The 12,901-nt window shown below is 33.0% G+C and overlaps 2 protein-coding genes across 4 annotated transcripts; both read right to left on the bottom strand.

Moving 5' to 3' along the window:
- Positions 1-329: 329 nt before the first annotated feature.
- LOC109124401 (putative serine/threonine protein phosphatase 2A regulatory subunit B''delta) lies at positions 330-3,846 on the bottom strand. Of its 2 annotated transcripts, none has more exons than XM_087450852.1 (11): positions 3,285-3,846; positions 2,700-2,948; positions 2,498-2,603; positions 2,325-2,424; positions 2,054-2,159; positions 1,839-1,929; positions 1,563-1,704; positions 1,338-1,485; positions 1,120-1,229; positions 743-1,025; positions 330-648 (listed from the first exon to the last, which is right to left on the bottom strand). In XM_087450852.1, the coding sequence occupies exons 1-11, from the start codon at positions 3,414-3,416 to the stop codon at positions 508-510; spliced, it is 1,608 nt and encodes a 535-aa protein (XP_087306978.1). In that variant the 5' UTR covers positions 3,417-3,846; the 3' UTR covers positions 330-507. The 2 variants fall into 2 exon arrangements, with proteins under 2 accessions (XP_087306978.1, XP_087306979.1); XM_087450853.1 differs by having other exon boundaries at positions 743-1,019; positions 3,285-3,664.
- Positions 3,847-4,555: 709 nt separating this feature from the next.
- Positions 4,556-7,507, bottom strand: LOC104789453 (protein WVD2-like 2). 2 transcript variants are annotated; one of them, XM_087450856.1, is made up of 7 exons: positions 7,286-7,507; positions 6,504-6,893; positions 6,296-6,381; positions 6,102-6,195; positions 5,909-5,980; positions 5,560-5,670; positions 4,556-5,140 (listed from the first exon to the last, which is right to left on the bottom strand). In XM_087450856.1, exons 2-7 carry the CDS (start codon positions 6,885-6,887, stop codon positions 4,820-4,822), a joined length of 1,068 nt encoding a protein of 355 aa, XP_087306982.1. In that variant the 5' UTR covers positions 6,888-6,893; positions 7,286-7,507; the 3' UTR covers positions 4,556-4,819. The 2 variants fall into 2 exon arrangements, with proteins under 2 accessions (XP_087306982.1, XP_087306983.1); XM_087450857.1 differs by having other exon boundaries at positions 7,165-7,376.
- Between the last annotated feature and the right edge of the window lie 5,394 nt (positions 7,508-12,901).

Below are 12,901 nucleotides of genomic sequence, written 5' to 3' on the forward strand. Positions count from 1 at the left end.
CAATCCACGCGTTGCGTGGGGAAGCACCTAGTTATGAAAATTTTAGAGTTTATTAGAAATGTCCCCTAATATCTCGAACCTTCAAGAGTTGTGAAATTTTAGTATTTTTGGAATTAAATTGAAGGGTTTGAAATTGATCTAGATTTTATCCTGAATTGTGAGTTTCTAAGATTTTATCAAGATTTCTATAGATTTTATCAAGAATAGTTTCTATCATTTGGTGAATGGTTATGTGGTCATTAGAAGATATTAATTAAGCCCTAAGCTAAGGTTGCATATGATTTTAGGTATATTGTAAAGAAAATGCGTCTTTCTCGACCCCGACAATCTGTGTGATACTTTTTTGACATGTATAGTTTAGTGTCAAATTTTATCCAAATGTTAAAAATTTGAAATTACATACCCCAACTCTCTATTTTGTACGTAATTCTGAGTCGTTGTCAACAACGTTATTGCATCACTCGTTGGTCCGCTTTCTATAGTGAGAGAGCTTACCATTAAAGAAACTCAAAAGGGGACCTCAAGTGAGTCGTCCCATGCTTCAGCACTTCCATTAGAAGCATCTTCTACATCTTCTTCCATTGATAGCCTAATATATTCTCTATGAGCAAAACGATCCCACTCCGTCCATGTTGGATTTGCCCGCTCCTTAGTATATCCAGTTATAAACCATATCACAATGAATAACTCTATAAGTATATATAGGCTAACTAGATTTTATTTGATATATATAGCGTGATACCTGGCGGATGAGGAAGGGATCGCGAGTTTCAAACGCCATAAACTTGTTGAGGTTGAAAAGTATGTTGAACACATTTCCAGAGAGCTTAGAACCCTTCAAGTCATTCAGACAAATGTACCCTTCGTCCTCTGGTTTGACCATGTCGAATAATTGGCACAAAATATCCTCAAACAGCACCGCCTCTTGCGCCATGCACTCCATTCTATGCAGCTGTTCCTCGTAAAAGAATTGCAGCTCGTTCCGCGTCAAAACTCCATTTGCATCCAAATCTATGCACCTGAACCTATATCACCAAACATTAATATAACAAAAACAGAGCTCTTACCAAGTAACACCTACACAAAGACATGTCTATATAGATATGAATACATTCTTACCAATACTCAAGACTAGGCTCTGATGACTTGTCTTCTTCGGCCAATATGAAGTAAACAAAATCCTCATATCCCATTTTTCCTTCGGTTTTACTAGTAAACTTCCTGGGTACCTATATAAAGTACACAGTGACAATGACATTCCAACGGCTAGTAAATAAAAAAAAAAACTAAAAAAAAAAAATATGGAAGACATGCAATGCAAATGCAGAGTAGCTAACCTGAGAGAAGATTCGGTCGACAATTCTGTAGGTGAGTGCATGGTTACTATATCGGATGAGATTCTCTTTGTCGATCAAGAAATCATGGTCTGTATCCAGCTCCCAGAACTTGCAGTATATGACATAGAAATGTTCATACGAGAAGTACCTGATGAACGGTAGCGAGAGTCAGATTAGAAGCCGTTTAATTTCAATATTACTACTGATTATATTTGAGCCACCTACCTCAAAACCTTATTGATGTCCTCTTCTTCATCGGCATGCTGCATTGCATCAACTAGATTTCCTCGCTTAAGCTCTCTCAAGGTAAGATGCCCATTCCCACTTCTGTTTATGTAGTAATATATTCTGTATATTACAGTTTCAGCTGTTGCCAAAATGTTTTCACAAACATTACAAGGAATCATATATTCAGATAGTCATTACTTTTTCAAATATACTTGGCAAAGGAATAAAAACGAACTAAAAAGAAATTAGATAACGTCATAGTGTTGGACTAACCATATCTATCTTGAAACTCAGGTGTGCCTTGTAAGAATTCAAGACCAGGGTGTGTTGCTAATAGTTCTTGGAGCACAGGCTTGAAATCATCCTGTCATAAAATTCATCTCAAGAAGTTAATACATTTCAATTAAGAAAAGTTTCTACATACAAAAGAAGGATAATGTGACCAAAATAGAAAAAGTGACAATTTTACTGCAGCTCAGAAAACCCACCTGGACAAGGTACTTGTGATCTGGTTGCTTCAGTATTGTAAATATCTGACTTGTTATCTCCTTTGTCAACATATTTCCCTTAACCCAATAATCAATGAAGGCTTCTCTATAAAGAAGTTGGTAAAAAACCACATGTGATGAGCAGTCCACAAGCCAAAACATAACCAAAATCAATGGTTTTGATATATTATGATCTACTGGACTTACAGACTTTCTTATCAACTTGGTTTTAATAATCAAACATTGTAGCTAGGCATAGAATTCTGCAAACCTTTTCACAAAACCAGTGTTATTGGTATCAACTTTCTTGAAAATGGAGGTGGAAAAAAATGATGGGACCTTGCAGACCTCAGTAGTGACTAATTTAAATTCTGAGAAACGAAAGAACGACACTGTTAGAGTCAGGAGATATTAGATATGTAGATATCTAAAAGAGAAACTAACCTTGGATTTGCAAACCGTCCTCATGGCCATAAAAAAGACTATTGATCTTAGCTATACACTGCTCTTTCAGATCATTTGGTGGTGGGCGACCATCTTCAAAGTAAAACTATACATTTGCATACACAATAGAAAAACTTTAGCACAAAATAATACAGAGAACAGACTTTATGATAATAAATTCAAAGGTGGTCCAAATGTAGACCTGAGGAATGAGCTCTTTGACATGATCAGAAACAACTTTGAGAGGAGAGCTAAGATTAGAAAGACCAGTCCTTTGTCTAGTGATCCGAGGCGAACCAGTTGAGTTCCTTGGAGAAAGAGGAGGCCTGTTACGTGCCGGAAACATTGAAGCCAATGGACTATTAGACCCTGAATTCGAGCCCAAAGAGCCTCCTCCACACATAACATTCAAAGCCACTCCTGCCTTTGCATCATTTACCAAAGATGTAACCTGTAATCATCATACAAATGTTCCTTAGTTCCATATCCAATAACAAAAATATTATCCTAGTAGTTTATACTAGTGTCGTGTCGTTATGTCACCATCCGGATTCAAAACTCGCATACAGAAAAATCACATATCAAGGGCCTGTCACTATTCAAATTCAAAACTACATTTTCCAAAAACATATATTTTAGTTACAAATGATTTGTACTAGTGCTGTCGTCGTGTCACCACCATCCAGATTCAAAACCAGCAAATGAAAAAGTCACATGAAAATCATATTATCCAAGAAAAAGAAAAAAAAAAAAAAAAAAAAAAAGTCAGAAAGAAACATTTATTTACCAAGCGATTGGTTTCAGGAAGGGCAAGCCATTGATCAAAGAGCTTCTTAACAAAATCTTGATTAGATTTCATTGACACTGGTGATGTCTCAGGTAACTGCAACAGCTCTATATCAAGCGTTATAGACTCCATCGTTTTGATCTTTCTTCCTTCAAATTGTGTGTGATCAAAATTTCTCAAATACTATTTATCCAAAGAAAATGGCTTTGATTGAAGAAAGTGAGATAGTATTTATTATACATGTGTATAATAAATATAAGGAAATATTATGATACAATTGAGAATGAAAAAAGAAAAAGAAAGAAAAAGTATAATAGATCCGTGCGATGCTGGAGGAGGATTAGCTCCGAAACTTGCAGAAATTTAAGGGTTGATGGAGAGAGAAGAGAAGAGGGTAACACACTCATTTAATTAACTTTTTTTTCTTCAGTCAAAAAGTCAAAACTATAATTAGTAAAATGTTGGAAAAAAAATACTAACCAACAAATAAGTAAATAACTTTCCTAAAAATTTTAGTATTGTACTTTTGACTTAGTAATTAACATTATTAGTGTGAGCTACTACTAATTAACGTTTTGGCACGTTGAGTAAGAAGTACACATCAGAAACTTCTAACATTTGCAATTTAAAATTTCCAGTGGCTTAGTCTTGTTCGCAATCAATCATTCGAGTTTCATTATATATAATGGGAATGTATTGTTCTGCTTCCAGTCCAAATAATTTCGATAATGGCTCTCTCCTTTGCGTTTTGTCCCTCTTTTCAGATTTTATTTCCTAATTATTCCTAACGATTGTGTATTTGTACTAATTATTTCGAAAATGGCTCTCTGCCGACACTAATTATTTCACGTATTCTGTTCCTAATTAAGGTTTTTTTTTTTTTTTTTTATCTTGAACTTTCAAATTTTCCAAATTGTATATTCTTTAAAATACCTCCATAAAAATAGATAAGTTGCAAAGATTGTCACAACCAGGGCTATCAATAAAGAGACGTAAAAGATGATGAACAAATGAAACAAAAGAAGTCAAGTCCCTAACAGTGGAACCAAATGACCTAGACTTTCTCCAGATCTACATGACTCCTTGATTCGAGACTATGTTTCCCAAAAAACAATTACTCCTTGGTAAAAACAAAAAACTACACTTGCTTAGTTGCTTAAATAACATCAAGTCCGAAGAAACAAAACATACTAACACAATGAAATTATATATAGATGTGTCTCAGCCAACCATTAATCTAGTTATAATAATTTAAGTTGGGATATATCGGATCCATATAACAACCTTAATATACATTTCACATTAACTGTCAAACAGATAAGAAAAGATCAAACGAAAATAGAACCAGCTGATTTAGCAATCAAATTTAGAACAAACAAATCTTAGATAACATTAGACAACGCCACAAATAACAAGAAACTTTAAACTTGTTCCTTCACTCTAAAACCTGTTCTCCTTGCAGTCGCTTCTCAGTCTTTTTCTTGTTTTCTCATTCATCAAGTTAGTCAAAACGAAACTACAACTACGCGGGCGCTTCACTCCACAACCCCAGCCCCAGCCCCAGCCCCATTCTCATCTGTCTCTCCATCATAGCTACTTTTGCTCTTTCCCACAAACTTTCCATGCACTTCTTCAGACTTTGGTGTTTCCTTTGTGGACTTTCTTATATGGTCTTTGCTACTGCTATTTGGTGTCCTCGGGATATTGTTTGCTTTGGGTTCTTCCTTGTAAACGCCTACACTGTGACGATGTCGAGCACAATGCTTCCCCTTCACCTCCTGATATGATGAGTTAACTGTGTCGCTGCAGCTCTTTCTGCGGTTAAGGTTTGGTGACTTGGGCCGAGTCAGAGGAAACTGCAAAACAAAAACGATCATAGAAAAGTTTTTCTTTTATATTGTGAGGATGAAGTTCATCTAAGTTCATATATCCATGTATCGCAAAGATGAAGAGGATGACACGAAGTGATGGCCAGGAATCAAAGCTTACGTACACTCACTGAGGTCGTATAACCAAAATCCAATATCTGAATATGGAAATTGTTTTAACTAACGTTACCATGCATAATGTATGCTTTAGGACAAACTGCCAAAATCACAATCAAACAAAGCTAAAGTGACTGTAAAGTGAAACTAAATGTTGGTGAGGAGGATAACACCATCTTACCCGATCACAAGAAAAGGAAACTGAATGTTCATTCTTGGACAATCAATAAAATGATATAAAGCGGAGGCGACGAAAAAGAAAGTGAAGGCAGCGCGGTTTTGCTCCATACCTTTTTCAATGGCTGTTTCGGTGGAGGACCCTCTTGGTAGAAACTTGGTACAGGATTAGCTTTGTAAGCCATGTTCTTCCTGAGTTGCTTAGTGACTGCTTCTTGCTCTTCCTAAATAAAATACATATATTCAATTATTCTGGAGATTGCTCAAGAATGAAAGATATACATTATATTGAATCTACCGTGTAGGATTATATCGTTTCAAGAATTGTTATTCATAATGAAAATGCACAACATTTTCTGTTGTCATATAACTAACATGGAAACTATCTAAAAAAAGATTCCTAGCTACATTATCTACTGACCAATGCACGTGTGTATGCTTGAGGATATTAATAACGATTACCTTGAGCCTTTTCTCGTTCTCTCTTTTCTCTGCCTCAAGTGCTTTCTGTTTCTCCTCTAATTTCTGGTAAAACTGAAACAATAATATGCTGACACTTTAGCAGAGTAACACAAACATAGAAAAGGAAACAATACGTGTGAGATCTCTAAGCTTCCTAAAAAAACTTTTCCTTATTGTTACAAATGAAATTTACCTCTCTCCGTCTCTCCAGCCTCGCTGTGCTAGTAAATGTTGGAGCAACTCCAACTGTAATCTTGGGTTTAAAACTTCTTATGGATGTAGCAGATCTATATATGGCTAAGGATCATAAAAATCTTGTATTGGTTAGATATTAATAATAATAACAAAAGTTTCCTTTTACGTTAAACTTCTTCATATAAAGGATACGAGGAAGCAACAGAAAAACTATCTTCATCATCATGATGGTGCTTCTTGTGATCTGTTGTCCTCCTAGCTGGTAGAGGAGAATTTAGCTGAACATATAAAAAAAAAAAAAAAAAAAAAAAGGAGGAAAATTATATAAGTTTCAGTTCTTAGACACTTCACAATGCAAGAAAACGAACACGTTATACAACACCTTTCGCGGTTGTTTTACCTGCGAAACTCTCGATGCTGAAGAAGAGTTGTGGCTAGCACCATTGCCTAACGAATGATTATCGAATCCTGCTCTTCTAGGCTTTTCAGCCGACAGAGAAAACGGCTTTGGAACAGTCGTTTTCGTGGTAGCACGAGTTTTAGCTGAAGATGAGTTTAGTTTCTTCTTATGGTCATCATCAGGTGTATCAGTCATCCTTCCTTGCCTAGAATGAACATCATCATCACCTTCAACCAGGTTCTGGTCTGTGCATTCCTTCACCTCCGCAGCTTCGATTGTCGTCGACGGACTTTGGACTTTATAATCATCAGAAGATCCGGTTGAGCTAGCTGTCAAACTATTTGTCTTCTTATCCATGTGTTTGTCTACAGGTTCTCTCCCCATTACACACTACACCAACAAAATTTGTATACATATATAAATGCTCAGTTCCTTCTACATATATATATATATATATATATACCCACCAAAAAAAATTCGTCTTTAATTGCAGATTTAAAAAAACTATCATGAAACATCAAAAGGGAGAATCTACCGAAACAATCTATGAATAAAAATGTTGCATTTAAGACATCAACTACGGATATAAAATTGAATTTTATCAGAATCAACCAAACAAGAACAAGAACAAAGATATGTCTGCAAGAGAAACAGGCGAAACCTAATTTATTTTAATCGAGCAAGCACAGATCGAAAAATTGGACAACGTTGTACAGATCGAACCCACATTTGTCTGAGATTTCGTGAAAATAAAAGAGATAGGAAGATTCCGAATTTCTTACGATTTCTAGCTCCGGTTCTTCCTCAAATACATTCTCTCTCTCTCTCTCTCTGTCTTCCGCTCAGGGCAAAATGCAATAATCCCCTCTTTTCACTTCTATCTCTCCCGAGAGATTTATTTTTGTTTTTCCTTTCTTTTTTTTTGGGGTCAACATCGATTTACTTTACTGACGTTATACAAATACGTTACGTTTTTTTCGACGAATAGAATGTCAAATATGCTCGCCTTTTTATTGGGCGTGTCGCTTTATTTAGCTTCTTTTGACTTTTTTTTTTTGATAAGAAGGAAGAAGAAAAACTAAACATTGTGAAAATGATATGAAATCACTAAGGAGTGTATCCACCTTAATATCTATCTATACATTTTTGGAGTACAAATTTGTGTCCTTCTTTTTGTCATCCGGGTCGGGTTTTTTTACTGCTTTTAAACCGATTCAAAAAATCGGATCTTTCCTTTACTTATCACACGGGTCGGATTTTTATAAACATTTAATCCGCTTTTGAAAATCGGATCTTCCCTAAAAATATAACTAATTACAGTTTGCAACATCCCTAAAATATCGAGAGTACACAAACAATTTGGTAAGTAGTTATACGTATATTAATCAGAATCGATCCGTATATTCCTAATTATTGGGTTACATAAATCAAATCCTAATTAAACAAAATCGCATGGATATTCTCTAAACAAAATCGTATAGATCTATCTTAACATTTTTGGAGTTCAAATTTGTACCACTTTTTTCCTTTACTCGGGTCGGGTTTTTTTTTTAAAAAATCTAACATGATTACACTAATCGGATCCTCTCTAAACATTCTCCATGGATCGGGTCAAAATCAGAATGTATAACCCAAATTATATTTCCGGATCTTTCTTAATCTTCTCTTTTGATACCATATTCTTTTTTTGTAAAACAATGCAATGAAAAATTCACATTAAATGAGAACTTTAAACTCGGCCTACAAATAAGGAAAACTGTTAATAGTAATCTTTGGTTTTTAATGGGGTTTTAATCTCGGGAGCTCTCTACTCTCCAACAAAAATTCCCAAATGCTCCTCTTCTATAACTTAATTTATTTTTGATTTAAAACAATTCCAAAAAAAAGGTGAGTACCTTTAGACCCTCAATAGTTAGAGATTATTACTGACCCAACCAACCAAAATAGATATAACACTCAAACCTTTTATACTCGGGTCAAACTTTTTTTTTTTTAACTTTAAAAATCCTTAAAATCAATTTTTCTTTTCTTCGTTTGATCCTAATTAAAGAAACCCAACATCTCAATTCATCTTTTTTTTCTTGTACGAGTGCAGATAGAGACAACTTGTAATGGTGGAAACAACATTATGCAATTGAAATCGATTTTTTTTATTTTTGACTTTGTGTAGAATTTGATTAAAAGAAGGGAGATTGTGTGAAAATTTTGATTGAAATTAGGGAATTTATGTATAGAATTGGTGTCAAATTTGTTCATCAGGTTTCCGAATTGATTAGAAGTGCTAATAATCTAATCAATTTTGTTTGAAGGTTTGTGGAAGAAAGGGTGAAAAGTCGAATCAAACCCAGTATATTCCTCTAGAACCAGAGAAAATCATAGAGGATGGAGATGGAGAAGAAGAAGAAGACAGTGGCGGCGAAAGTTTATTCTGATAAAGTTATTGAGCCAACATCTTTAAAACGTGAACAACTAAGTAGTTATAAAATTCAAAAACAAAAGGTACAACTTGGTACAAATTGGTATAGCTTGATCTAGGAACACCATGCTCCAGTAACGACTAACGACCGTGATTGCATAACTCCAATCACTTTAGAAATGTTTCACTCGAGTTCAAACCTTTAAGACGTGAGTAATATTTTCATGTTAATTTGATTTTCATAGTCATAAACATGTTGAACAGTTGTACCAGTTTGTACAAGTTGTACAAACTAGTGAGGAATTGAATCTTAAAATCTGGGATTGAATATTAAACCTAAATTTTAGGAATCCTTATATTTACAACAAATCTTGTCTCTCTTTAATAGGGAATGATTTTGTTTGTCAAAACAAAAAAAAATAGGGAATGACTTTAAAAAAAAAAAAAATTGAAATTTCAAAACTCTGAATAACGTGGGGGAGGGGAGGTCAAACCGCACATGGTCAAATTGTGCCATCATAAAATCCACGTGGCGCCGCAAAGTAAGTACAATTGCCAGGTGGCGCCGCAAAAACAAACATAGTTATTCCAAGTTTTTAAGTTGTACTACCTTATACATAGTTGTACTTTTTAAGATTTTTGTGTATAATCAGTTATACTTGTATTTAAACTAAACTTTTTTAGTTGGACCAAAGATTTTACTTATTTGTATAACATTCTCAATGTGTTCATGCAAAAATATGTGTCAAAACTTTATTTTTGTGTGTTTTGCAATGTAATTGAGTTAACAATAAGAAAATCATCTTAAAACTATAAGATCTTTCTTGGACACAAATGAATTTAGTGATGACTTTTTTCATTTTATAATGTTACTTTAGAAGATGTGTCACACAAATTTAAGTTTATAAAGTGAATATGAAGATTTTTAATATTGTCTAACAAAATTTTAATTTATAAAGCACATATAATTTTTTAAAATTGGTGGTAGTTGTACTGTTAGGTTGTACCAAGTTTTACTACAAACGGAATAAGAGTAAAGACATACATAATTGTACCATTATAAAACCAAGTTGTAGAAAATCATAAAGTACAAATACATTGAAAATTTCACTAATCTTTTGTCTTATGTTGGCTTCCTCATTCGCTCTGAAACCAGCTATCCAAATTTCTCCATAGCTTTTATTTATGATTTCGGAAGGTTGGTCATTGTGTTGTCCTAAAAAATTAGTAATAAAACTATATTAGTACACAATAAAATACCAGTTCTACTTTTAGGAATATCAGTTGTACCAGTTATACTAATTTTTTTGTTATAAATGTTATACCAATTATGATAGTTATACTCAGTTTTCTAGTTATACTATGATTGCAACCCAATGGATTTTCGAACCAAAAAAGCTAATCTACATATGTTTTACTACGATTCAGCCACTATAGTCCATTCATATTTCTTAATTGACCCATAATAGTTGGTTATCAACCCAATATCCATTAATTATCAACACAAAATTCAAATCTAATTGAAATCTCTAAATTTAAATACAATAACCCATAATCGATTGAATACTCTATAGATTTAAGAGAGTTTAAGCTGAAAGTAGTAGAAAAGATAAAGAAATCTGATTCGGAAATTAAAGCTTGAGCTTCATCAATGGTGGAAAATGGATGAACCCGAGAATGGAGAAGAAGAAGCGATAGAACAGATCTGATTTTTTTTTTTAATTATTATTAATCAATTTAATTAAAAACTGGTTCAATGTATTGGTTTGAATCGGTTTGGTAAGGGCAAGTTTGGAGATTACAATTTTCATTAAGAGTATGAGAGTAGAGGAGATTAATAGAGAGTACTGAGAATTTTTGTTGGAGAGTAGAGAGCTTTCCAGATTTTAACCCTTTTTAATGTGCCTTTTATAAATAAGGGAAGATATGAATTCAAGATTTGCAGGGTATTCAATCGGAATCTACAAAACCATATAACAATTATATCTTTTCTGAACTATAAATCCGGTTATGGTATGGTTTATATAAATAAGGAAGAAAAAAATGACGATTTAGTGCTAATATAATGGCATAATGCCACTAAATCAAAATAATATCTATCTATTCTCTATTGAATATTCATAAAATTGCTAAAATACAGTAATATAAATTAATTAGTACACCTACACCACACTTTAATGGAATATTCTTTATCTACATACTAAATATTCAATTCGATATCACATCAAATTCTATCATCACCAAAAAAATCTATAAATAACATGTGAATAGAGAGACCCAAAATGCCCAATGGTAAGATTTGTGTACACTAATTATACTGGCATCTACAATGGTAATATACATATAGATTATTATTTTTGCTATACTATAAACTAAATAATTTTGTTTCTTTTCTGTAGATGTGCTTGGCCAAATCATTAAGTTAATAATAGGAGATGCAAATGCTAAAGTTCAACAACAATCCAACAAGCTTTAATATTAAGAGATTAAAAGTGAGTTTGATAGACTGTATTTTTTTTTTGAACAAATTGGCGCTTTAATAAACTTTAATACTTTTTGGTATAGTGATGAGAGATATAGATTGTCGTGTACCTTGTGGGAGATATTTATTGAATAGATCTTTGATATTTTCATGTTGCTAACGGAATTATGAATAAATTTTGTATAAATTCTATTTCTTTTATTTATTTTATTTTAACATTTACTACCTATTGTCTTCTTCGTTTTTTTAGTCAGTTTTTCTCAGTAATAAAATCGAATATATATACAGCATATACATATAGAAAGTTTAAACTATCATAAAACGAAGTTATCTGATTTAACGGGTTAATATCATAAAGCACTGGTTAAATTGTCATTATTTATTTTGTTAATACCATCAATATTTACAATAAATTTAACTAACATAATTTGGGTAATGAGTTGTATTATGTCTTACAAATATAAATATATTTACATATTTATTATGTATTTTACTCATACATTATTTTAGTAAATCTAAATTTTATTATACTAAAAATACACATATAGTACTTATAGTTCTTTCAAAGAACAAAGAAATCAATCATTTTATAACACAAAATCATAAAATTTATAAATAAAAAGTAAAAAGATATTTGTCCCGTGGTGTACTACGGGGTAAATCCTAGTTTTAGAAGATTTTGGGTATTCTTAAATTCACTGTTATTTAATCAATGATTTTAAAATGTCTCTTTGAAATCTTGTGTTATTGAATTTAGAATTTATAGAAATCATCTTAAATCATTCACAATCTCTTGTTATTGAATCAATAATTTGTAAATCCCACTACAAATACACTGTTATTCAAAATATCACAACTTTTTTAAAAATGAGATTCTAAGTGATTTTGGGAGACTTTTTAAAACATTTTTAGTTGAAATACATGAGTAACAAAATCACACCTTTAAAGGTGAAACTTTGAAGGATTTCAAAAACCAAAAAAAAAAAATTCTGAAACCAATTGCAGAAACTTCCTTCATCTCTACAACTTACGTTCTCCTATACTCTCTCTTTCTTTCTCCTTTAAAGGTGAAAGCTTGGCCTGAGAAGATGAGTGATTATGATATTGAGATCGTTGTTGATGTTAGATATCGACAATATAGATAATACGAATCTTAATGGGAGTAAATCGGATCTGGTCCTTTTATTTAACGTAGAATTCGATAGAATGGTTTACAGAAAATGACAATCAAGGAGCTAAACGCAGTTAATACGAAAATAATTGATCTTCTTTCTCTAATTGCCCAAAAACTGGATCCCAGCTCTGACAATGACATCTGGTATATATAGTGGGCCAGTGACCTAGGTCTTCTTCTGTCTCTCTGCAAAATGATAATTTTGCCCCTGCGGCCAGATGGGCCAGATGCAAGACTTCAGACCCAAAACTGCCTAAGACCTTCTGTTTGGGCTTCTGTAAATGTTGGGGGCAAAGCCCATATCCAACAATGGTCCCCTCCCAGTC

Source organism: Camelina sativa, chromosome 5 (assembly GCF_030686135.1).
Source record: "Camelina sativa cultivar CO46 ecotype springtype chromosome 5, ASM3068613v1".
Taxonomy (NCBI): domain Eukaryota; kingdom Viridiplantae; phylum Streptophyta; class Magnoliopsida; order Brassicales; family Brassicaceae; genus Camelina; species Camelina sativa.